Below are 27,113 nucleotides of genomic sequence, written 5' to 3'. Positions count from 1 at the left end.
TTCCCTTCATTTCATTTTTTTATTCCGCCGCATATTACAGAAGTTCGCTTTCAATGAGTCCCTCAGCACTATGGCACTGCACTTGATGAGCTATTCATTTCGTCCTAAATACTGCCTACTTAAGAATAACACGATTTCAACGCTTCCATCGTCTCCACTACCTAAGCCATGAGCCTCCTCTCCTTGATGCCGCGTATTCCCATCACTTGAAATGTCCTTGGAGTGTGCGGATGTGCAGTTAAAGCAATGTAAGGTGTACATGACCCTCTGCACTACAGAACACCGCGACTAAATATTTATTTATGTCGATCGGGGTTATCAATGATTAACATTTGTGAGTCTTGTGGCGAAATTGAGTGCATAGATCACTTTTTCCTCTCTTGTCGGCGGTTCGCTTCTCTCTATAGAATTTATTGTAGGAGATTTCCCTCGCTCGACTAAGGCTTCGTCCATCTGTTCAGATTCTCCCGTCATTCGGTACAAGGAATAGATCTTGAAACAAGTCTGCTATGCTGTTCACGAGTCAGGTAGCTTCCTCTGCTATGTTGAAAATCCATTGCTTTCTTTCTTTCAGCTTTTTATTTTTTATTCGAATTCTAGTTTAAGGCACAAAGTCATCCACATACTCCACTCCTTGTCCACTAGTGCTTAGTATCTGCAATGCATCTTGGCCAATTCCCCGCTGTGGGTAAGTGCCATTACGGCTTAGGACATCATCATCTTCACAATAATAATCATCATCATCATCTGAGTGCGTAGTTCTTCGGACTATTTGACTGAACATTTAGCATAAAATTTTCTCTCACTCCTCAATTTTGTCTACCCGTTTCTCCTGGCCTGATCCAGAACTTTGTGATCCCCCGATACAAAGGGGAATGGCCGCATCAGCATCAGCATCAGCATCATTAGTTATTTTGGTTAACGAGCATCTGATGCAAAGAAGAGTAGGAAGAAGAAAGTACAGAAGGAGCTTTTTTTCTGGGTGTTAAGACGTCACCATTCAAGACCTGACCGATTCCTCGGAGTGCGTACGTGCCATTTCCCTACATTGAACATCAACAAAAACAACCTCTCGCTGTGCATCATCTTTCCCAGGACAACAACATCATCAGCTGTCCCGCTGTACACCACCATCTGGAGGTATCGAGACTGACCGTCACATGCGAGCCGAAAACGAGGTTCACGGACTGTGGCTGTTGTACTTGCTTGTTCCCACGGTAAGCCACTGTTCTTCGGCCGCTGACACCACGACCACCGTCGCCCCCGGAGCCGCGTGGCTAACGACGTCGAGCCCGCATGCAACTCCGGGCTCAGTCATGCGTTTCACGTGCTCCGCGCCCGTGGCCTGGGCAGCCTCCTTTCAGTGGTTCGCGGACGGCGACCGCGTCGATGCAGACCAGTTCTCGGCCGGACAGCCGTTTCGCGTCGCCGTGCACCACGGAGAGGACCGCGCGCTGCGCTCCGAGGAGCGGGCGTACACCGTGCTCGAAGTGCGAGCCGAGCGACTCAAGATTGGTCGCGTGAGCTGCCTCGTCTCAGGGAACGGCACCGGAGGAGAGCGGCGATTGCGGCTGTCCTCGCCGTACGTAAGTTCGGACAGCAGCCACCTGGTGCACTTCTCGCACAACGGCAGCTGCACCCACCAGAGCCAGTGCGTGGACGGAAATTCGAGCTGCTACGCCGATCTTACGACGCAGGTGTGGTAAGACGTGGACATCCTTGCTCAACTCAAAGTTTAAACGGGGCAGTCATGCAGTGCCAAGCGCAAATAATCAGCTGTTCTTTGATAGCGCGCTGAGAACAGATTCAGGGGGGCTGCAACGGTAGGGTACCGCGTTCTAATCAGAAATAGACATTTTCACCGAATACCGAGATTGCACAAGGTGATATAAGATAATAAGGCAGACATAAACAAAACGCATGTATTCTCATCAACGGCCGATTTCGCAAGTGAAATCCGCGCATCGACCTCGGTTTTTTACATCGTGGACTTCCAGCGGCATGTGTTGCAACGCCGTTCACTTCAAAACTGTAGTAACCATCCTTTCTGTCAAGGACGCGACGAACTTGAATTGACTAAGGGAATATTGCTAATTTACAGTTTTCTCGGGGATGTGCGCATCTTTTCTGAAAAATTTTCATTGAAACATCTCTCTGGATAAAAACGTTTGATGGCCTTGCCGAAAGGGATGGGTTGCAACCCTATTTAACTGAATAGCGATGTGGCGCCTCTCCCCTTTCAGCGATTTGTTGGAGAAAAAACGAAATTCTTATGCTCACATTTTCCTTGCAATATCCGCCGGTAATGGCGACACCTTCATTGCATTGAGCTGTGTAAGTAGTGTATAGCCGAGCCCGAAAATATCGAGCGGGGGATTATCGAATAATTATTTATATCGAAAGGTAAAACCGGGTTGTTCAAAAGTTCGTGCAAAAGTTTAGCAATATATCCTTTCTGCTAATTGAACTCGTGTTGGGCGGAACATATTCAGTATACCAATAGGCATAGCTGCGATCACTTCACGAGAGCGGAGGAGAGTTGGCCATGCGGTCTTGGGCTCGTGTTGGCAGCTCTAGAGCTTAGAAAACGCGTGACCATGTGAACGTTGGGTTTTCTTGAAGATGGTCAACCTAAATAAGGCCTAGTGGCGTCCCTCACCTCTATTACTTCATTGCGTTGGTCATATCATTAGCCACATCACCATAACCAGTGGTTGGTTTCGAAGCACCATCGTTTGCAGCTTCGGTGCGCAGCAGACTATCTTAGCAATAACTAGAGAGCCAGCACACCGGACAGTGGCATGCCGCTGCTGGAGGCTTGTCAAGGCAATGTATTTTTGCTTCTTTCTTAGTTGTAGATAAACTTCGTTGTTAACGTCTGTATATATCGAATTACTGATATATTGAAATATTTACACGTTTATTTACAAACGCTGTTAACTTCTCTGAATGGGCTGAGGCAGGTCTTGGGAACATGCGTGTTCACAAGAATGAGAAAAAAATGGTAACTGCTATTCATCAGCTGAGAGCCCCTGCAACCGTGCTCCACCCATACTTATTGCCCTAATTATTTCGCTCTCGTAGTCCACATGCGAGGCCGCCAACTGCTCAAAGTAGTTGTTTTACCTTGCCATTTGCAACACTTCGCTGTCATTCGCAAACTGCTTTTCTTTTTTGAAAGTATTGAACATTACTTCAGTTTCCTGAGCATTAACTTAGCAGGCCCACCGATCTCCTTTTCCTGCTCTGCTTATCTGAATCGTCGCCAATGTTCTGCAATTTGTTCCTTTAGTTACTTTGTAAGGCAATATCATCAGGTAATCGCAGATTACTAAAGTGTTCTCCATTAACTCGTTTTCCCTCATTCTTCACACTCGTACTTATAAATACTTTTTGTATATATATATATATATATATATATATATATATATATATATATATATATATATATATATATATATATATATATATATATATATATATATATATATATATATATATATAAGCAGGTCAATTAAGGGGAAATGAGGGTGCTCGTTAAAATACATGAAGGAAAGAAGCCAACAGTCGGCGAGGCCAAGGAAAGCGTTGGGGAAGTCGTGGGTTCGGTTCCCACCATCGGCACGTTGTTTTTTCTTCTACTTTGTGTTTAATTATCTTTCCCCTAAACAGATTACATTACTGATTTCTGTGATTATCTAAGCAAACATAAAAAAAAGTGCCTTCCCCAACGCTTTCCTTGGCCTCGCCGACTGTTGGCTTCTTTCCTTCATATATATATATATATATATATATATATATATATATATATATATATATATATATATATATATATATATATATATATATATATATATATATATATATATATATATATATATATATAGGCCGTTTCGATGCTATGCTGGCAATGGCGTTAGCCACTCATTTAGAGATGGCGAGCGTGCACGCTTTCTTTCTTCAAAACGCGTTTGGATACGGTAGCGCAAGACCGCGGTCACGGGGTATTTTTTCATATTTCGCGGGCTTTGTTTAAATGCCGAAAAAATGATCACGTAGGTGGTACGTCAGTAGAAAAAACTGGGTCGGTTGTATCTTAACCCTCTCTAAAACTTAATGTAGGCCCCCCTAAAGCCAATAATAAAGATTTTGCATAATTCATCATCATCATCATCATCATCATCATCAGCCTGACTATACCCACTGCAGGGCGAAGGCCTCTCCCATATTTCTCCACTTAACCCGGTTCTGTGCTAGCTGCATCCACTTGACCCCTGCGAACTTCTTAACTTCATCCGCTCACCTAACTTTCTGCCGCCCCCTGCTACGGTTCCCTTCCCTTGGAATCCAGTTTGTCACCGTAAGCGACCATCGGTTATCCTCTCTTCGCACTACATGTCCTGCCCATGTCCATTTCTTCTTCTGATTTCCACTAGAATGTCAGCAACTTGAATCATTTCTCTGACCCACTCTGCACGCTTCCTACCTCTTAATGTTACCCCTATCATTTTTCGTTCCATAGCCCTCTGGGTTGTCCCCAACTTAAGTAGAACTCTCTTGGTTAGTCTCCACGTTTCAGCGCCATAGGTGAGTACAGGTAAGATGCAACTGTTATATACATTCCTCTTTAGCAATAATTCATATTAGTTAATTAGCTAGTTGAGGGGAATATAAAATTACTCCGAGGACCAGTACATGGCGACGAACAATATGACGTTGGCTTCAGCCAACTGCATTGCTTCGTTTTTTTTTTAAATCCTTGGTTCAAGTTACTTGAAACACCCTGTATGTATGTAAGTATTCATGTGTGTGTGTGTGTGTGTGTGTGTGTGTGTGTGTGTGTGTGTGTGTGTGTGTGTGTGTGTGTGTGTGTGTGTGTGTGTGTGTGTGTGTGTGTGTGTGTGTGTGTGTGTGTGTGTGTGTGTGTGTGTGTGTGTGTGTGTGTGTGTGTGTGTGTGTGTGTGTGTGTGTGTGTGTGTGTGTGTGTGTGTGTGTGTGTGTGTGCGCGCGCGCGCTTCTCTGCTGCTTCTCGAGCATGTCATTGAAGTCGCCCATAAGTGAATGCGCATTGCTTTTTATTTTACTCACTGCAAATTCCACGACTTCGCAGAAACGTTCTGCTAAATGTCACTGCAACGCTTTAGTTATAATACTGGGGGATTTTCAGCTGTATCCATGTTGAAAGCGGTATAATAGTAAACGCGCACCGTTTAGCACTGTAATGTTTAATCTGCCTTCCTGACATCACCAAACCCTATCATAATCACTTTAATCGCAGTGGTTACGGCGCTCGACTGCTGTCCCAAGGACGCAGGATCGAATCCCAGCCTCGGCGGCCGCTTTTCGATGGAGGCGAAATGCAAGGCGCCCGTGTGCTGTGCGATGTCAGTGCAGTTGTCAGTGTCAGTGTGCGAGGTCAGTGCAGTTAAAAAACCCCAGGTGGTCAAAATCTCCGGTGTCCTCCACTACGGCGTCTCTCATAGCCTGCGTCGCTTTGGGACGTTAAACCCCACAACCCAACCCAGCCGACTTTAGTTCCTGCTAGTGGCTAAAACAATCCCGCTAGTAGAATAGTCGTAATATCTACAGCTCATTTTTTTTTTTTTTAAGAGTGCCTGCATCGTCAGCGAATTGTTTCGGCACCCGGAATAACAAGTGTATCTATGTCAAACTAAGAATTGGCTCAACCCGCTGCTAACTAAATGCTGGAACTGGTGGCTTCCTTCGCATATTCTAAACGTCTACAATGTTTGTTGCGTGGAAACGCTCGCACAGGTTCGCCGCTGCCTCTGCACGCGCGGCTACCCGTACTACTCGGCTGCGCGGGCGTCGTGCCTGAAGCACTACGCGGGCCTCGGCTCTCGCTGCGTCACCGACATCGACTGCCGGGCAGGAAGCGAGCCGAACGCCGTGTGTGGCGCCGCAGGCCGCTGCGTGTGCCGCCCTTCGTACAGCGCCGAGTACCGGCTGGGACAGTGCGTGCAAGAGGTGAGGATACGTTTCAGTGCGGCAATGCATGTTATAAGTTTAGGTTTTTCATAATAATAATAATAATAATAATAATAATAATAATAATAATAATAATAATAATAATAATAATAATAATAATAATAATAATAATAATAATAATAATTGGTTTACAGGAAGGGCAATGCGCTGTATCTGTCACACTTGTTTCTGTGGACACCTGTACTGCGCCGTAAGGGAAGGGAGGGAGGGGGGAGTGATGTGGAAAAAAGAGAAAGAGGAGCGATCGTGGAGGGCTATGAAGTAATTTCGACTATCTGGGGATTTTTAACGTGGTCACTCCCCTGAGCGGGCTGGGACAGGTAGGTCACCGCCGCTTGCGGCGTGGGCTAGCCTGTTACAGAATTTTTCTGTTGTAGGCCGTCATTGCATCCGCCACCGTTTCGGTGATGTACGACGGCTGTTGAAGCGGCGCGCGTCTTTCTCTCACTCTTCCTTTTCTTTCTTCTCTATTTTCTCTTCTGTCTGCACAAGGCAGCGGAGGTAGCTCAGCTACAGAGCCAGTAGCAGGCCCGTGCATTTTCTTTTCCTTCTTCCTACAGCCACAACAACAACTGACATCTCACAGCACACGGATGACATTTCATTTCGCCGCCACCGAAACGCAGCCACCGCGAGGGGGATCGAGCCCGGGTACTCCGGCACAGTAGTCAGGCGTCGTGCCTGTTTTTCTTTTTCCGCATTTAATGTTGCTGGCGTCGGTCTCCAGGCGTGAACTTCTCGGGAGTTTACGAGTGCAGTATATAGATTGGGGACTAGGGCGGGCACTAGGTAAGAGGCACGACGACCCCGCCGTAGTGTAGGACTGGAAATTTCGACTCCTTGTTGTTCTTTAACGTGAACTGACATCGCACAGCCCACGGACGCCTTGATTTTCGCCTCCATCGAAAAACGGCCGCCGCGATCGCGATTCGATCCCACACCCTTGAATAGAGCAGTCGAGCGTCTTAACCGCTGCGCCACCGCGGCGAGTGGGTTGATAAATGTCTCAATAATCTTGAAGCGGGGGAAGGGGGGGGGGGGGGGGGCTTTTCAGAATACGTGAGGAATGCCTGTTAGTGGACCTTTATACCTTGTACTTTTTGAAGTGAAAAGCTTCACTGCGAGGATCGGAGCCGAGCTTCGCGTATACCGTATGCCGCGACCGACAACAACTCATTCACCGTAAGTACGCCTTTAGAAGCCCGAATGAAGCGCTATGTCCAGATTCAAGAACTGCGACTTCGCGACCAACAGTACCCGGTGAAAACATACGTCGCTGCCCCTGACAACGCTGTCAGGGGGATACTTTACAACGCAGTTTATAACCAGACCCAAGAAGAAATCTTCTCCGACCTTGTGGCGCTGAACGCTAGCCGGCATTTTACGATCGCCGACGCTCGCCAACTAGGACGCACCAAGTCCATATTGGTTACCTCCATCGACACTATGGAGGTTCCAAAACAGCTTGTCTTCTACGGCACGCTCTACGCATGTTACCCTTTCAAGGCGAGAGTTGAAGCGTGCACCAACTGCCGCAAGCCAGGCCACCGTGCTGATGTGTGTCCCAAGGAACGCCTTTGTCCACGCTGTAGCGTCGCACCCCATCAGAGAAACGCCGGATTGCACCCCCAAGTGTATCATCTGCAACGGAGCGCACTTCACAGGAACGCGCAAGTGCAAAGTGCGTTTCGAGCGCTCCGGTAACAAGACGCCTGTCTCCAATACTGGGACAACGCCTCCAGCAAGTCTACCACCAAATCCACCACCCAAAAGTCTCAGGGAGTCGCGAAGCCGCCGACGCTCTTCCTCCCGCTCAAGAACTGACCGCAGTCGGAGCCGTTCCGTGTCCTTCCCGATACTTCCAGGCCAAAAGGTCCAGGATTCATCTAAAAACCAGGTGAGCTGGCGGCTGCAGCCTTCCTCGCTCGAGTAAGAAAACGCGGAGCTGAGAGCCAAATTATCATCCCAAGGTCGCGAAATCGCTGCTCTTAAAGAGCAGCTCCAAATCCTCCTAAGGCGTGAACGCTCCCCAGCGCCATTGCCCCCAGTGGTGCAACCCCGGACAAATCCAAACATGCCCCATTCCTCCTCTGTCTCTACCCCCTCCACCTCCTCCTCACGCGCCACGTCACCAGCACGTGGGCTCCCCGCTAAGCGGAAGCCCGCTGATGATGCTAATTCCCTTTCCCAGCCAGTCACTGACAACCTTGTACATCAGGTCACGTCATTCATGCAAGATTTTGAGAAACGCATGATGGCGACACTTAACACATTCCGCTCTGAAAGTCAAACGTGAATGAAGAACATTTTTGACCACGTGGCGGCGCTCGAAACACGCCAGAGCAATCTAGAGGCGTCTGTCGCGCAAATCCAAACGCAATTTCTCGAGCCTCCCCCCCAGAGGTCATACGTCACCCGTTAAATCTTGCGCGCTCTCCGTCATTGTCCAAAATGGCTGCGAAACCCCAAACCATTAAGGCATGGCAGTGGAACTGCAAGGGGGTTTCGTTCAAAACGAGACAACTTGCAGTTTCACTTACAGACCCTTTCCAGCTGCGACAGCCCCAGTGTCATTGCGCTTCAGGAAACGCTAACGTCAGTCAAGCTCCGTAATTACACTACATACGAACCAGCTACTCCACCACAGACCAGGGTCGCCACACTAGTCCATCGCAATCTAACTGCGATAGAGCACCCGTTAGAGATAGACGACGTGGACGGTCTCTTGCTGGAGCTCCTCCCCCGCACACGCAAATCACTCAGTCTTTTCATCCTAAATCTCTACAGCCCTCCCAAATGTCCTCCTGCCCCTCTTCTTGCTGCTCTCCGCAAGGCGATATCGATAAGCTCGAACAACTCACTGCTTATAATGGGTGACTTCAACGCCAACCACATCAGCTGGGGGTACCGCAAAAACTGTCGTAAAGGCACCTTCCTATGGTCATTCATTCAGGACGAAGGCCTCTCCCTGCTTAATGACACCATGTTCCCCACGCGGATCGAGTCAAGTGTTCAACACAACACCAGCCCAGACCTCACACTTAGCAAACACATCCATGACAGCCGATGGGTCAATACAAACAATTCACTTGGCAGTGACCATTATATAATTTCCACAGAGCTCAATATTTCTTCAATTACCCCGCTAAAACGACGAGGAGTTCAAGTGGTGAACTGGGACAAGTTCCGCCAGATACGGAGGCTGGCCCCGGACACCATCACAGACCTCTCTGAATGGACCGACACCCTCACCCGCGATGTCGCCCGCGCTACTTCTACCATTCCAGAGCCTGAGGACACGTCGAGTGCTGATAGCCGCCTTCTCCATATGTGGGAAGCACACGCCAGCCTTCAGCGGCGCTGACTATGTCAAAAGCACAATAGACCTCTTAAACGACGTATCTCTAACCTTGTGTGCGAGATTGAAGCGCATGCACGCGACCTAGCCCATCAACAATGGGGACAACTCTGCGACCGCATAAGTGGCAATTTAGGCCTCAAAAACACTTGGTCCCTACTGAGGCATCTCTCCGACCCGGGTTACTCCAAGGCTACCCAACACAGGAATATCACACGCATCTTGCATCAACTCCCCCTCTCAGACGACGCGCTTATCCAAGCCCTTAAAGATCAATATCTAACCACAACCCCTCCCACGCCTTTTCCCCCGTATTCGGGGAGCCCCAACCCGGAGCTCGACGCGGATATCTCGCCAGCAGAAGTTCGCGCGGCCATGCACAAACTCCGAACCACCTCAGCCCCCGGTGCTGACAAAGTCACTAATAAGATGCTCCGCAATCTGGACGGCTCGTCTGTAGAGGCTGTTGCGGACCTGTTCAATCAGTGCTGGCGAACGGGAACCCTCCCCTCACAGTGGACTCATGCCTGCATAAATTTCATCCCCAAGCCAGGCAAGCCTCTTGATATCAAAAATCTGCGCCCTATTTCCCTTACGTCTTGCCTCGGGAAGCTCTTCGAGAACGTAATCTTTGCTCGTCTCCAGGAACACATGGATGATAAACTCCTCTTTCCCCCCACAATGATAGGATTCCGACCCCACCTCTCCACTCAAGATATCATGCTGCAGATCTCAGAAGACATCATTCCCCCCCGCAACAGGAAACGCACGCGCGCGGTGCTTGCCCTCGACCTGGAAAAAGCATTCGACAATGTACACCATTCGGTCATTTTGGACGCTCTGTCATCCCTACATGTCGGCCATCGTATTCATCAATATATATCAGCCTTTCTTCGCCAGCGCACAGCTGAAATCACATTGGCTCCCTCTGCTCCCCTGTGTTTACCCTTGGTAACCGAGGCAGGCCTCAGGGATCTGTGCTCTCTCCTCTTCTGTTTAATATTACTCTCATCCCAATGACAAAGGCTCTGTCAGCCATTCCCGGCCTGTCGCACTCTCTATATGCTGGCGACATCACCCTGTGGACCTCCACAGGTAATGTGGGAACCATTGAAGAGAGACTGCAGGCTGGCGCAGATGTGGTGACCTCTCATGCTCAGAGGGTCGGTCTTGCATGCTCACCCACCAAATCTGAACTTTTGGTCCTTCACCCGCCTAGAGCGAGAATCGGCAAAGCTCCCCCACCTAGAATCGAGGTCACTATTCGCGCCGTCCGAATCCCGGAGGTGGAGAGAGTTCGCATCCTGGGAATGATTATTCAGAACAATGGCAAGAACACTGCCACGATCACCAAGCTCAGTGTTACCGTTCAACAAACAGTCCGCCTGATTAGACGAATCGCTAATAAGCACAGTGGCATGCGGGAACACGACCTCCATCGCCTGATCCATGCTTTCGTTCTTAGTCGGGTAGTCTATTCATTACCATACCTCTTCCTCTCTCGAGTAGAGGAGAACAAGGTCAACTGCCTTATCCGCCAGGCGTACAAGACGGCCCTCAACCTTCCCCGCCACACGTCGAATGAACGTCTTCTTAAGATGGGCGTACACAATACCCTAGCCGAACTCATCGAGGCTCATCGGTCTGCCCAGCTTGATCGGCTCTCCTCCACCTTAGCCGGCCGTCACATTCTTGGCGCTATCGGTCTACGTCCCCCTGGATATTACGCCCACACCTTCTCCCTCCCACGCCACACACGATAACTCCTTACCATTTACCCCCTACCTAAGAACATGCACCCCGAACATCACGTGGCTCGTCGTGCTGCTCGGGCTGCCGCCCTACACAAACACTATGGCACAGAGCCGGAGACCGTCTACGTCGATGCTGCCTCTTACACATCGTCTCCCGCCTTCGCCCTAGCTGTAGTGTCAAACTCCTCCAACCTTCTTACCGTAGGTACTGCCATCGCTTCCACTTCCTCGGAAGCGGAGGACGCGTCAGTAGCCTTAGCAATCTCTACTACATCGGCGACCCTCATTTTTACTGATTCGAAGACAGCCATCCGGAACTTTGCGAAAGGACGTGTTTCCGAACCCACGTTCCGTCTTCTCAGCTAATCTCCCGTTCCTATCCGACCTATTCAGCTTCTCTGAGTCCCAGCCCATGCCGGCCACCCAGGTAACGAGGCGGCTCATTCTTTTGCTCGAGGTTTCGTCAGCCGAGCAGGAGCCGCCGACGCCTGGGGTGACGCTCGAGATCGTATGGTCACATACCACGAGATCACTGTGCACTACCGCGAACAACGTCTTGCCTATCCACCTCCACACAAGTCTCTCACTAAATTGCAGCAGGTGACGTGGCGCCAGCTACAATCCCGCAATTTCCTCTCCCCTGCCTACCTCGCCCTTGTTCACCCGGGACTGTTCACGCCAGAATGCACCCTCTGTGGTGCTCCAAAAGCGGATTTTGCTCACATTCTTTATTCTTGCCCTGAACATCTTCCACCTGCCGAATGGCAACTCACAAACCTCGAGCGATGGGAGGCTGCGGTGTCCAGTTCTGAGCCGGTTGCCCAACGGCAGCTGGTGGACTGGGCTTTGGAAGTCGCCGGGAAACGTCACCTTCCGGCCACTACACGCACCCAAGAGCCATTCCATCCCTAGGATGTCACAGCTAAGGCTCATCTTAAAGTTCGTCACCACCACCACCGAGGGACGTCACATCCAAGGTCAGCTGCGCAGCCCCCTCGCCAAGCTCTGCTGGCGTTGCCCAGCAAAGCTTAACAGGTGTGCAACCCATCATCATTAAAAAAATTGTCTCCATCCGGGATTTGAACCTCCATCCCTTTGATCCCCAGCCCAGCGCTGTACCGCTGTACTGCGGTGCCACCCCCCGGGTCGCGAAATGCTCTTCATAATTCCGCTTGTCTACCTTGAGAATTATAGCGGGATTCCGCGAGTGACAGATACTGCAATTGGCGCGCAATTTGAAAGTACCAAATTAATTCATTCAATTAGGGTGACGTCAAGTCGGTGTTAGACGTCGGTGTTCGACGCGCTCGCCCCGCCGGGGTGGTGCAGTGGTAAGACGCCCGACTACTGTGCCGGAGTACCCGGGTTCGAACCCGACCTTTGGTGGCTGCGTTTCGATGGAGGCGAAACGAAGAGGCGTCCGTGTGTTGTGCGATGTCAGCGCACGTTAAAGATCCCCAGGTGGTCGAAATCACTCCGTAGCCCTCCACTACGGCTCCTCTTTCTTTCCACTTTCACTCCCACCTTCCTCCCTTCCCTTACGGCGCGGTAGAGGTGTCCACAGAAAACAAGTGAGACAGTTAACACGCCTTTTCCTACCTATAAATCAATCCAATCCAATCCCATTCGTAAATTGAGTGAGCGGGCTGACTCTATAAGTGACTTATTTTAACTTGCAGCGAAATGCTTTAAAATTAAAAGACAAAAACATCCCTGACTGATTTGTTCCCTTATTCAGTGTAGGCTTCTTAGATGCACTTGTTTCTTATTTTCTTCTTCTTTTTTGCCAGTTAAACACATTGGCAATCCCTTAGATTGTTTTGTGGGCTTTGCCGCAGTACACACTAATGTGCGGAGGTGCACCCTTTACAGTGTTCGAGTCTGATTAAAGGTTTCTGAATTTCGGCTTCGTTCAAGTACGATCCGAGTAGTGGCTTCCGCTCCGCGCAAGCTTTATGGTTTAGCGCTGTAGTAGCCGGTGACGGAGCAAGTGGTGCATGTGAAACGAAACATATCGAACCCAACTTGCAAGTTAACGACTGGCTTCGAGCTTTCATCATCTTGTGGAAATGTGGTACAAGATGTGCGTCACCTGAATTATGTATTAAGGGAACACGAAAATGATATTGTTCATTCCAAAGACGACTGCTCATAATGCAAAAAAAAACGAAGCGTAAACCTGTTTTCGACAAATTCGGAATGGTTTGGTTGGTTTGGTTTGTGGGGTTTAACGTCCCAAAGCGACTCAGGCTATGAGAGACACCGTAGTGGAGGACTCCGGAAATTTTGACCACCTGGGGTTCTTTAACATGCACTGACATCACACAGCACACAGGCGCCTTGCTTTTCACCTCTAGCGAAAAGTGGCCGCCGATTCCGGGATTCTATCCCGCATCCTTGGGAACAGTAGTCGAACGCCGTAACCGCTGCGCCACCCCGGCGGAGTGACAAATTCGGAATGTACAGAAGCAGGCAGGTCAGCACCGCAAGAGAAATCAGAAACACCAAGGATCATCACTGCTGGTGGCCTCTGCGTTAGCATTACTTCTGTTATATTATAGGGAAATTAACTTTCGTACTTGGAAGACATGCAAAAGATAATTATTAGAAGCTTTTCTTGCTTGCGCATTGTGCCTTTTTTTTTTTCTAGCTGTCGCAACCAACGCATCATACATGTAAATTTCTATAATAAGCGCTGTTGTCCGCACCATGCATGTCCTATTATGTCTTTGTTCGCGGCCTTCCCCTTGTTCTGGAAAGCATAAACAACCATCTAGCCTGCACCTCTAACGTTAAGAGCTTGCATCTCAGCTTGTTTAACCTGAAACAAAATTAGTACAACCCGATCGAATGTTATCGTATACATCGGAATTCTGTTTCTAACAAATCCATCTTGGCGGCTTGCTTTTCCCTTGATGACAGGAAAATAGTGTCGTTTTACGGGATCGTCAAAGCTTCCATGACATCTTTTGCTGACCAATATAGGCCTCGTTTATTCTTTCTGAATAAATTTTTCCGTGTCTGCACATTGTGCGCGCTCATGGTCTTTTTTGGGTAAGTATCACAGCAGCACGAGAGCTGGCGCTACAGTTATTTATACTAATTAGTGTCTTAACTGAGGCGCACCAGGAACGCATTTTGAAGGCTTCATGACGCAACAAAAACACGTTATAGGTAGTGAACATTAATACTTGTGAAAGGCGGGTGCACCCAAGTAGTACGTGTAATACGTTGTCGCTGAGACGACTGGGACCTCAGACACAGAAAAAGAGACAAGTATACACCGTTTTATAGTGTCCTGGTTATGTACTGTCAAATTTATTTATGTGCTCACTTATTTATTAAATTTGACAGTACATAACCAGGACACTATATGTGCTCACTTATTTATTACCCCACCGGGGTGGCGCAGTGGTATCGGTGCTCCACTACTGTTCCCAAGGACGCGGGATCGAATCCCGGCCTCAGCGGCTGCTTTTCGTTGGAGGCGCCCGTGTGCTGTGCGTTGTCAGTGCACGTTAAAGAACCCCAGGTGGTCAAAATTTCCGGAGTCCTCCACTACGGCGTCTCTCATAGCCTAAGTTGCTTTGGGACGTTAAACCCCACAAACCAAACCAAACCACTTATTTATTTTACTCTCAGGGTACAGAGGATATTACCGAGAGGAAAGGCAATTCACAACAATAAAAAGAATGCAAAACGTAATTTATGGAGGAGCAACAAAAAACAATTGAGATAAAACAACATAAAAGATTTGATTAACGATAACAGGTGTACCGAAACAGCATAGACTGTACTCGCAACGCGCCCTCATTCTCTCGCAGGTGACCTACATGGGCGCCTGCAACTCGGAGAGCATGTGCAGCGTGGAACACTCACGCTGCATCAACCGCACCTGCCGCTGTTACGAAGGCCGACGCTTCGACGGCTCAAAGTGCGTGCCTGAGGTGCGCGCCGAGGGCCTCCGCCTGCGAGGCATCTTCTACACGCTGGCTGGCGCCTTCTTCGTTATCTCGTTACTGGCCCTTGTGGGCACCGCGCTCACGCGCGCCCTCTGCCAGTTGGTGCCACTCAAGCACGGCTCGCACCACGGCCACCGTCGGCTGGTCGTCCGGCTTCTCTAAGACAGTTTCAAAGTGGCAGGACGGGGTGATATGACAACGGTCCAGAGCTGCAAGATAAAGAGGACATGACAGCACAGGAAAAGGACGAGTAGACGAGCTCGGAAGAGAGGGAGAGCAGAAAACTGCACTGCACAAGCGAACATGCGCAGAAAACACTAACAGCAGAGGCGCGTGATGAGTAATACGTTGTCCCTGAGGGGACTGCCCTGGGCCTCAGACACAGTAAAAAAGAAAAAAAAAAGTAATCATTCGCTGGTGCCTCTGAAGGCAACAACGTGAAGGCAACTCTGAAGGCAGCAACGTGACTATAGACCTTGTCCTGCCAATGTTCAGCAACGTATCTTCGTCCCGCCTTCATATTGTCTCAGTGTTTGTTCTTTTGGCGCTGTTCAATGGTGCTCTGAAAGACCTTGCCCAAGCGTGGCTGTTGCCCTTTTGCGCACGACTGTGTTTTGGACGTTGTCACCTCTCTCGTTTCCGCGGCCTCTGACTTAAGTCATTTGCCGTGCCTGCAGTTTCGAGTCGCGTCACTGCAGCAACAGCATCCCTACCGCAGCAGCCGTCTTATCAGTTCAGCCTCGAGATTCTGCCAGTATTACGTGACTCAAATAATTAGCAAAAGCTTTCGTTCTTTACGTGATGTTTGCCGACACTTTGCCAACGCGACTCTCATGGACTACATCTGCACTGTAATTGGTGATTAAACTGCCCAATTTCTGACCCTGGTGGGCAGTCCTCACATTTTTCGACTAGATCAGCGCAGATGTTTTTCCGACCTGCTGCGTGCCCGAATTTATTAAACTCAAAGGTCAATATAACAATGCTCTCGAGTTTCGACGTTTTCCACCGGATAGTACCCAATACCACCGCAACTGACAACGCAAATTCGGAACGTGCTCTGATTTTATCGCACTATACACTATAGAGGGCCAAGTCAGCCGGGATCTTAGTTCGTTTGCTGCGAGGGGTTGTACAGAGGTGAGCTCAGAGGTTCTGCTTAGGTGAACACAGTGTGAAGAAATCCATATATGTCAGCCATTTAATATTGCGTGATGTCGAAAGTTGACAATCAGTCACACATGTTCTACCTGTGAACGCGCTTAGGTTAGAATATAACAAAAATGCGATAGAAAACAAAAATGCCGAAATACAAGTACTATAGGCTACAGTGATAGCTATTCTGCAATAACTAAAATAAATGTAAGCTTTCACGCTTTTTTTTAGTTTAAAATCTTAATATGCACCTCAATTTCAAAGCAGAAGCGAGAAGAAGCGCTCTCAGGTGATTTTTTTTTTTTTTTTTTTTTTGCAGAAACCTGGCCCCTAAAAAAGATTAAGGAGAAAAATAATCCCGGTTACGCCAATGCCAGTCTGCTGCAATCCTACTGGTTTGGCTCGTAACTAGGTCAAGGCCAAAGTTTAATTCTAAGGTCAAGTCAAGGTCAAATATAATATCATGATCAGTAACTAATCGTGAGCAGGCTGAGCTATATCAAACGTTGAATTACTCGCGCGAGGCCACTTGGTTGTGACGTCACTAAACAGCCTATAGCCAGTCAGAGCGATGGTACACGATCGTTGTGTTCGATTCTCATCTCGCCCTTCCATATGGATAGAGCTGGCCAAGCTGGCAGCTAATTGATTCAAAGGCTGATATTGATTGGTCGGCGGGCAGCATTACGTCACGAGACCAGATGGCATGATTCCAAATCGAACATGCCATCTGGCCTCGTGGCGCTATATATCATGCCGACCAATCGATTCCCGGTATTTTCATCTACCACCTCCAGGTACAAGTTAGTTTCTTTTTGTTATTTTTTTTTTTCAGCTGAGGCTTCAAACGTGAGGTGCTAGGGTTCCGATAGTTGCAATAGCAAACGCTAATGAAATATTCCGCATTGATGACGTCTTGAAACACCTTATTCAACCAGAGCGACGACACACACAATTCCGATGCTCGGCTCATTCATCCTCCATATGCGCTCATTTCCACTCTAAAATGCACAGGAGTAAACCCAAACTATCATTGCAGTATATCCCCAGCAGAGAACACGACCACTGAGTCAGGATGCCAGAGTTATATCCCCACCACGGTGGCCGCGTTTCTATGGAGGCAAAACACCAGGCATCCGTGTACAGTGCGATGTCATGCACATTAAATAACCCCGGGTGGTCTAAAGTAACCAGCATCCTCCGCTACGGGCGTCCATCGTAGACTGAGTCTATTTGGCATGTTAAACGTCATATGTCCTACCATGCGCCAGCACTATGTATACGTATGCTTCTGCAAATACCCCAAAACAAGACAGACGCCACTTTCAATGTCGAATCTTTAATTAGCATCATTATAATCGCCAGAAAGTACCAGCTTTGTACCTGGCTTGCTGGCGTTTGAGCCATCCAGCTGCACGGTCAACGTTGTGGGCTATTTATGTGATGACACACTTAAAATATGACACGTTAAAGACCATGGACTGAAACACTGACTAGTGTGATCTTCGTCCCAATTAGCCTCAAAGAGCTATCTTACGGTTCTTGAATTTATCCGAAAAAAAAATGAAACCTATTTTTTTTGTGTGTGATTAGTTTTGAAGTCATGCTTTTTGTCCTTTAATACATTTTCTATATCAGCAAATGTTCGACATTAAGCTACTTTCACCAAGATGGATCTTCGGAAGTTGGCCTCCAGGAAAACTATCTTTCTGAACCATGTTTCTGGCCACATTCAGCCGAGTCAAATGCGAAATTCATACTTTCCATCGTTTATGCGGTGAACCAGATATTTATTGATTCTACTACTTTAAGTTTCTGTTGTTGTTGCCCTGATAGGAATGGCGCAAAAGCGGGATCTGCCATGACCACGCAGTGATTACAGATTCGTAAATTGCACGCGGCAGAAATAACAGAAATTTGAGCAATTGAATTTCAGTGACAGATATGGTTGAGGGTGGTATCAGGGATCACTGAAATTTCATTTGTGAGATGTCAAACGCAAAAGAATAGACAAACATAAATAGCAATAGCAAAATTGCGCCTCCTACGGCCCACATTTTCAAATTTACTGATGCCCTGCAAGCAGTTCTGTTGCTTTGACGTGTCAGCCGCTGTCCAGGAATATGTCAGGGCATCCACCAGCTTGCAGCACGTATCCTGCAGTCTATACTTATTGAGTAGGCTCGACGGGATCAACTGCCTCCTCAAACATATGCAGATTTAGCGACCCGCCTCGTTACCCCAGGGTCATCATTGCCTCGACTGTTTCATTTGGACAAAGCTACTCTTCTTTCCGCACACGTGTTTTTATCCCTCCGCATGTGATAACGCTCCCCCGTGGTCTCACCTGTGCAGAGGAGGTTGCGCTTCGGAGGATCCGGGTAGGGATTGCCCGCACACCTTCCGGACATAACCACATTTCCAACATTTACATCCTCGCCAAAGGTGTTTGATATGCAAATGCGAAAACACTGAAGCCGACATTCACCACTTGCTGTGGGACTGCCCCGAACTGAGACCGACAGGTATCAGGCACCTGGCGGTAGCGGGCCTTTTAACTAGGAATCATACTGCATATACTGGCTAGATGCAGGGACCACACCATTTCTCACTTCAGTGGATTTCATAGTCAACAAACTCTTTCCATGAATTTGATCATTTCATCACCCTTCATTACAGCTTTCTGATGCCCTGAGGCAATAGATATCGTTCTAAAAGAGAGAGAATGTCAAAATTAATGAATGAAGGGTTATAACAACCCGTTATGATGGAAACTTTTTAATTCTATAAGACAATTGTGCGTGACAGAGCAAACATTCCCATTTTTACGTCCCAGCATAGAAGCTCCAATGAACACAACCGTAGAAGACAGGCGCAAACTTGTTTCTGGCCGAATATTTTAGGAAAATCCCCCAAGGTAGAGTAGGCTTGTAATATGGGAGTGATTACTCATTTATATCCACTCAAGCGTAGCCATATACGGCTACAAAAGAAGGCTATACAGCTTTCTCGGAAAATTCGTTGTTAAAGAAAAATTCGTCCCGATCCGGGGATCGAACCTGAGACTACTGCCTTTTCGGGGCAGTCGCTCTATCAACTGAGTTAACCAGGACGGTCAGCAGATTAGGTGGTAGGGCGACAGCGAATTGATCTATAGTTGGTAGAGCGACTGCCCGGAAAGGCGGTGGTCACAAGTTCGATCCCCGGATCAAGACGAATTGTTCTTTAACTACGAAGTTTCTGAGAAAGCTGTATAGTTTTCCTTTGTAGCCGTATGGCTGCGCTTGGGTGGATGTCAATGAGTAATTAATCCATTATTACAAATCTACTCCACCTTGGGAGATTCTCCTAAAATGTTCAACCAACCCCTTCCCACTTCGAGTTATAGGTCAATTCGCTCTCGCCCTACCATCTGATCTTCTGACCGTCCTGTTAGCTCAGTTGGTAGAGCGACTGACTGCCCAGGAAAGGCGTTGGGTGGTCCCAGGTTCGATCCCCGGACCAGGACGAATTATGATTTGACTACGAAGTTTCTGAGAAAAATCACGAATGGAAAGAAACAGCGCTACTAAAACGGGACAGGAGAGCAGACAAACACATCTGTCTTTCCATTCGTAATCATGTACCAACCAGCCGGTATTCGCCCTCTTATGGATTTCTGAGAAAGCTGTAAAGCGCTTTCCTTCGTAGCCATATTGCTGCACTTGGGTGAATGTAATGAGTAATTACTCGCTTATTGCAAACTTGTTTTTGTAATGACAATTCTAACAGCTGCTTCCTGATGAAGCGTATTGGCGACAGAAGAGGAAACAGTGTTCTATTGTTTACGACTCGGAACAATATTCCAAAAAGGACTTTGCATGACCAGGCCGTAGAGGTAAAAATTTAGCCTCGGAACACGACAACGATGCAGCGTGAAGGAAACCTCAACTTTGCGAGACCGCCAGGCACGTGCATAAACTATTCTTCTTCTTCTCCTTCTCCTTCCTTCCTCCCTCCATTCATCATTCCTTCCTTCCTTCCTTCCTTCCTTCCTTCCTTCCTTCCTTCCTTCCTTCCTTCCTTCCTTCCTTCCTTCCTTCCTTCCTTCCTTCCTTCTTTCCTTCCTTTACTTTCCTTTCCTTTCCTTTTCTTTACTTTTCTTTCCTTTTCTTTCTAGTTCTCTTCTATGGTTATTTCAATATTAAGCAACTCCTTCGATTTTCTGCAACCCGCCCAGTTGTCTCCAACATTTATTTCATATTTTCTCCGAAAAAAAAAAAAAACAAGTATCGTGTCACTCCAGAAAACTAACCCAGTTTAACCACCACATTTCCAGTCTTACTTGGCCGTAGCGTTTAACACAACGAAGCAGAATTGGTCGGTACGATTTCCTGAGTCGTGACACTGACTTCATGTTTCTGCTGCCTCTGGTTCCCTGCATTCTGTCCTTTAATAAGATTTCACCAAAGTTTGCTAAATTACAGTGTTCCGGTGGGGCTAACCCGATCACTGCGAGCACGCGCAAAGCCATAGAGATAACAACAAAGAAGTCTCCGTGTCGTACAGCGGCCCTCAGTTTGGAGGACAACAGCAAGAACAACGGCTCTAAGGAAATGGGTTTCTCACCTCGGCCTTGCGCGACGTGTCTTGCTCTCATGTTAGTGTTGGCCAGTGGCCAGAATGACGCCTCCGACAAGGAGACCGAAGTGCACATCTCGGCGCAAGAGGACGTGGCCTATGTGGGCGACGACATCTCCTTCGTGTGCACCGTGCACGCCGACGCGAAACCCGTGGTCAACTGGTTCATGTACGAGCGCGACCTCACCGGGGAGCCGTTCGCCATCGTCAAGACTTCGGAGAGCTCGAGTCCCAGTGGCGCCAATGTGGCATACAGCAGCACATTGACCATCAAGAACGCGCAGTTCAACCACACCAGCATCGTCCGCTGTCAAGTCCGCCTAGGCGAGGACCGCATTTTCCACCTGAGCACGCCAATGACCATCTCGCAGAAGCTGGACGGCAAGAAGCTCATCGGCGAGCCGTGCGCGGCGAGCACCGAGTGCGAGATCGAGCACAGCGTGTGCCAGGAGTCACCTCAAGGGGAAGGAGATCACGGTCCTCGGCTTTGCCAGTGCGACGACGCGCACCCTGTCTACTCCAGCCTGGAAATGCGCTGTCTGGAGGTGGCCAAGCTAGATCAGGCGTGCGTGGACAGCGCACAGTGCGCCAGCATCGACAACGGATCGCATTGCGAGGAGCACGTGTGCCGTTGCCGAACGGGGTTCAGTGCCGAGTCCAGCCGATGCGTGGCCAAAGCGGACTCATCGACCTGCCTGTCGACCAGCGCGTGCGTGGATAGTAATGCTGAGTGTGTGGAAGGGCGCTGCGTGTGCAAGGCGGGCTACGTGCTCAACCCGGGCAGCCACCACTGTGAGGATAGTGGCGAGCAGGAGTTCCAGCTCGCTATCATTGGCGTATCGGCCGTAGTCATCCTGCTCGTGCTGAGCGGAGTCACGGCGGTCTGCTACATCATAAACCGGCGCAAGGAAGCGGGCGTCCGCTACTGACTTCGTACCCACTCTGTTCTTTTGTAATTGCCTGTTTTGTTTGTTTATTTTTTACAGTACAACAGGATTGATTTCTCGATTAAATTATCGTTATATCTTGCACTTTTTTATGTCGGCCTGGCTTCGTTTAAATAGACTGTGCTGAGGTATTGCATAGAAGGACGGTGAGTTCAACTCAAGCTTAAACGATTGTTTTTTGAATTGACTCGCTGGAGCTTTATCTAGCTGAGAGGGTTTCCTCCAGCTCATGTGCATTTACAGATTGAGACCAAACGGCGACTTTTCAAATCAGTTATAAGGAAAGCAATAACAAAGATATGCTTTTCGTTTACCCTATGCATGAGTGAACAGACCTGTGAAAAACATTGATAAACCTTTAGTAATAAGGTAGTTCGTTGAGCTTCTGCTTCTGCTTCGTCGTTTCTGCTTCGTCAACCGATGGGCCTCTAAATGTTCGTCTATAGTATCGTGAACTCCGGGTTGAACAAGCTTTACCGTGCTGGCATACAAGGAGATGCGCAGAGATATCCTGGCTGACTGTGATAGGATAAGGTTGGCCTTCTCTGTCTGCTTGGCCGTGAGGTTGCGGTAGGGAAATTGGTATTCAAGGCGGCTGTGGGCACGCGCCATATGCACAAAGGCGAGAAGAAAGAAGAAGGAAGAAGCACAAAGAAGGAGGAGGAGGAGGAGGAGGAGGAGGAGGAGGAGGAGGAGGAGGAGGAGGAGGAGGAGGAGGAGGAGGAGGAGGAGGAGGAGGAGGAGGAGGAGGAGTGCATCCACCATTCGCAGCGTGTCTCGCTGCGCTGGTAATGGAAATTAACAAAAAACACAAGCTGACTGGAGAGGCTTTACAAGTCTGCGCGGTCAAAATTTCTGGTGAGCAATGTGTCATCACGCCGTCTGGATCCCTATCGAAGAAGGAATGGAAATTCTACTCATAGGAGCAGGTAGACGAAGAGAAAGAAGGTAGCAGCAGGGAGATTAAGTGAACAAAGAAAATACGCGAATCTAGGATAATAATTCAATTGTCAGTGCAGCGTCGTCCTTCTTGTAGCGGTTGGCCTCTTGAAACACACACATACCCACATAGGGGGATCGGCCAAGGCTGTGATAGGATAAGGTTGGCCTTCTCTGTCTGCTTGGCCGTGAGGTTGCGGTAGGGAAATTGGTATTCAAGGCGGCTGTGGGCACGCGCCATATGCACAAAGGCGAGAAGAAAGAAGAAGGAAGAAGCACAAAGAAGGAGGAGGAGGAGGAGGAGGAGGAGGAGGAGGAGGAGGAGGAGGAGGAGGAGGAGGAGGAGGAGGAGGAGGAGGAGGAGGAGGAGGAGGAGGAGGAGGAGGAGGAGGAGGAGGAGGAGGAGGAGGAGGAGGAGGAGGAGTGCATCCACCATTCGCAGCATGAGGCAATACAAGAGAATTTCCACAGCCGAGTACGAAAAAAGACGCCAAACGAGAATTTTGAAAAACTTAACGATGAAAAACGATAAAATAACATTTCAAGTAGAATAACAAGCATAACATTTTAGAGAAAAAGGGACATTTGTAAGAATTTTGAAAAAGTTAGCAAGCAGACTTATCCTTTGTAACTGTGTAATCATGGAGAATCCCGATAGAAGCTTAGTGTTTATTCGGTGTGATTGCTCTCTCTGTTGCCGTTCGTTATGATCGTAGGCTTTAATTGCATCCGGAGTAACGTGGTATGGTTTCATAGACATGGCACATGAGGCAGAGAGATGCATAATAGCCGTTGTAAGTATTTGTGAGATTTTAGCAGTGTCATTGGAAATGATTTTAGATCACTGTAATGCCAGTTTGCCAGTGTGTACTCTGCCCATCCTGAAAGGTAGGTGAATAAATTCAGTCAGTTTTAAATGTGGTCGATTTCATGTCCATGCAAATTATCCTGCCAGTAGAATACGTGACACTTTGTGAACAGTAGGTGCGTGTCTAAAGGAATGCACGATATTAGCGGTGGTAGAGGTTAGTGTTTTCGAAATGCTGCTGAGAGCACCAACACTAACTTTTATGCCGTTGATAAGCGCCTCGCGCTAGAGGAGTTTGCACTGTGGCCTATGCGAGGTGCTAACTTACGCAGGACGATGTCGATATGTCTACGGCTAGGTGCATTACCAAGCCCCGCTGTAAAATACTCATGCGAACTGCAGGTCTGTCTGAGCAAGGGCGCTGTATCACAGACGAATTAAAGAAGAAAGAGTATGAGCTGTTTTATAGCCCTCTGCTATGGAGCATACATGGTAGGGATAACATTAAGAAATAGGAAACGTGCAGAGTGGGTTAGAGAAATAACTCGTTACTGAAATTCTAGTGGAAATCAAGAAGAAGACATAGGCATGGGCAGGACATGTAGTGCGAAGAGAGGATAACCAATGGTCGCTTAGGATAGCAAACTGGATTCTAAGGGAAGGAAAGCCTATCAGGGAGCGGCAGAAAGTTGGGTGGGCGGATTAGGTTAAGAAGTTTGTACGGGTCAAGTGGATGCAGCTAGCACAGGACCGGGGCAATTGGAGGGATATGAGAGAGGCCTTCGCCCCGCAGTCGGTATAGTCAAGCTGATGATGATGATGAGTATGAGCTGTAGACTAAATACGTCGGCCCAGCAAATCAAAACTGTTCTCGCAGCTACACACAATAAAGACATTCCTGAATGGATAGATTCTCGCACACGGACGGGTCTCCTGCACAGGTATCCCTTGGATACTGACACTCCCAACCACCGAGTTTAGTTAATGCCAGGGTGCAGTCAAGTAAATAAATGGACAGGATATGCACACAATGAAGTATTTATTTTTGTTGTGCCAGGCTTTCTTTTCGTCCTTCTCGATGATGCTTGCATAAGCCCAAATGGGTGAGATGGTTTGCTCGGCAAAACTAATTGGCCATGAGAGAAGTCACGGAGTGCGTGAAGTTGGCACGCGCAGGTTGACGGAACTTTTAGCATAAAAAAGGCATGGTTAACCGATGGCTTGACTCGATAAATTCGGCGAGAAACTATGCTAGTTGTCTACAGGTTTGGTACCTCATCTGGCTGTCGGGTTTCCGCATTATACGAGCAGTTTGCACACTGATAGGGAATGCATGTGGTTTCTCGTCTTCTCGTCTTCTTACTCGCGCACCGATTACACTGATGGTTACATCAGACATTTTTGCTGTAAATGTTGCCACACTTCATATGAAGGGATGCTCGGACAAGTTGATATGCTATTTTCAAGAACAGCGCGACATAGACGAGGACAGCATCTGTCCGTGTGTGCCTTCCTTCCGCCCTTGTCAAAGTAGCGCTGTTCTTGAAAACGTCATAGGAGGTTCGACAGCGACTACTAGCATGTCCGTCGCAAATACTTTGCGACTTGGGCGTCTTGGCCGCGGCGGCCGCGTTTTCATGACAGCGGCATTCAAAAGCTTTCGCGGGTAAGCTATTCCACAGCTATGTAAAGAATCCCATGTGCTCTAAATAAGTCGGCAACTTCCACTGCGGCCTTACATATAGCCCGTATGCATATCCGTGTCGTTTAGCCCACATAGCACACCATAATTGTTCAGCAGGCGCCGATAAAGGTATTGTACAGAGTCGGCGTGCACGAGAAGAAAAAAAAAAAAGAAGAGCATAACGGTGTTTTGTTTTGTTTTTCTTTTTTGGCTCGCGGCTATTACAGTAAGTGAGAGACGCAGCTCCGGCGATAGCGATAACATGGCTGGAACAACGTTGTTGCAGTGTCGAACTTTCGCAGTAAAGGAGGTCACTTCTGAGGTTCAAGAATTCGCTCAACACATGAGCCATGCTTGTATTTCCTTTGACGCCTGATCGCCGATATCTCTGACGCCTTTCTGAATCGTATCACACGAATTTTGAGTAGAAGGAACGCCCTGCCACTTCGGAATTGTGTCGCCGTGCACATAAACTTTCTCATCATAGCATATTTCCCAATGAACTGATGTTTTAATTGTATATTCTTCACATCGTATACTGATCCCGTTCACAAAACCGGTCTCGATCCTTGTAACAAAAACTTTAAAATACATGACTGATTGCTCAGAATGGGTTTATTTCTTCGTTTCGTACCTGACCACCGGCCCAGCACTTTTATCGCGAGAGCACGTTGTCACACTAAAATCCTCGCTGAAGGATGTAACTATATCATCGATTGATCGAGAGGGCCATGACGTCATGACCACATGACCTTGCGCGGGTAATTCAAACACCCCAGGACGATTTGGCCGTAGAGTAGTGGCGGGATCTCTGCGCAATTCCTCTTGGTCTACAGAGTCATGACGTCATTCCAACAATTACGTATACTGCCTCCAAAAAAGGAAAAACAATGTTTCTGAAAATAAACAGGGCGTCGAGCGGGTAATCGAACCACTATTCTTTCGATAGCTATCCGAAGCAGATTTTTTTTTTCTCTTACGCGATATTTATTACAGTGAAGCAATGTTCTCTGCACATGATCTATGTACAAACTAGCGAGCTGAGCGCGCTTCGTACGGGGCGATAGTTCATAAGCCATACGCGACAACCTCAAACCGCTGAGTAGGTTTGGTTTGGTTGATAGGGCTTAACGTCCCAAAGCGAAATTTTGTCCATCTGGTTAACATGCACTGATATCGCAGAGCACAGAGGCGCCTTGTTCTTTGCCTCCATCGACAAGCGGCTGCCGCGGCAGAGATTCGGTCCCGCATCCTTAGGTACAGTAGTCGAGCGCCCTAACCTCTGCACCACCGAAGCGGGGCATGTATTCCTTTCCCGCCATGACAATCTGGTGTCTAAAGCATGCGACTCCTGCCATGAGGAAGGGAAAGTAAGAATGGCCCAGCCATTTTACTCTCCGAAAGCTCGTGGCACCGAAACACGGCATGATACAATTTTTATCTCTGCGGAATGCAAAAGCAGCCCATGTGCTATGCGACTTAAGTGAGCGCGTTGAAGAACCCAGCGTGGTCTAAGAGAGAAAGAGAGAGAAAGAAACAACTTTAATGCTAAGGATTGGAAGACCGTGGGCGACTCGACCTCACTGTGATCCCCGTACAGGGGTGAACTTTCCTGTGTTGTTTTCTTCTGCTTGAGTAGCAGTTGATTCCAGCTCTCTTAGGGGGGGAGCTGGCATGAGCATGCGAGGTGGAGACTTCACCTCACATCCCCGTAACAAACGAAATGCTTAAGCTCTTCGCTACCGTACGTCTTTCTGTGTTCATTATTTCACACCATCCTTTACCCTTCCCTCACGGCAAGACGCTGCAAAGGCGTTTTTCAAGTGACGGCCCTCAGTAAAACTGGTAACTTCACCATTCTTTTCCTGATATCAAAT

The 27,113-nt window shown here is 48.2% G+C and overlaps 2 protein-coding genes across 2 annotated transcripts; both read left to right on the top strand.

Annotated features, from left to right (window-relative positions):
* Positions 1 to 660: 660 nt before the first annotated feature.
* Positions 661 to 15,245, top strand: LOC146199056 (uncharacterized). Its single transcript, XM_084592026.1, has 4 exons — positions 661 to 688; positions 1,096 to 1,697; positions 5,776 to 5,988; positions 14,946 to 15,245. The coding sequence occupies exons 1-4, from the start codon at positions 661 to 663 to the stop codon at positions 15,243 to 15,245; spliced, it is 1,143 nt and encodes a 380-aa protein (XP_084448152.1).
* A 5,630-nt stretch (positions 15,246 to 20,875) lies between these two features.
* On the top strand, positions 20,876 to 21,787 carry LOC146199055 (uncharacterized). Its single transcript, XM_084592025.1, has one exon. The coding sequence runs from the start codon at positions 20,876 to 20,878 to the stop codon at positions 21,785 to 21,787; it is 912 nt and encodes a 303-aa protein (XP_084448151.1).
* The last annotated feature ends 5,326 nt before the right edge of the window (positions 21,788 to 27,113 follow it).

Source organism: Amblyomma maculatum, chromosome 2, assembly GCF_055883805.1.
Source record: "Amblyomma maculatum isolate TAMU_Amacu chromosome 2, ASM5588380v1, whole genome shotgun sequence".
Lineage (NCBI taxonomy): Eukaryota > Metazoa > Arthropoda > Arachnida > Ixodida > Ixodidae > Amblyomma > Amblyomma maculatum.
This window is presented reverse-complemented; position numbering and strand designations above follow the sequence as displayed.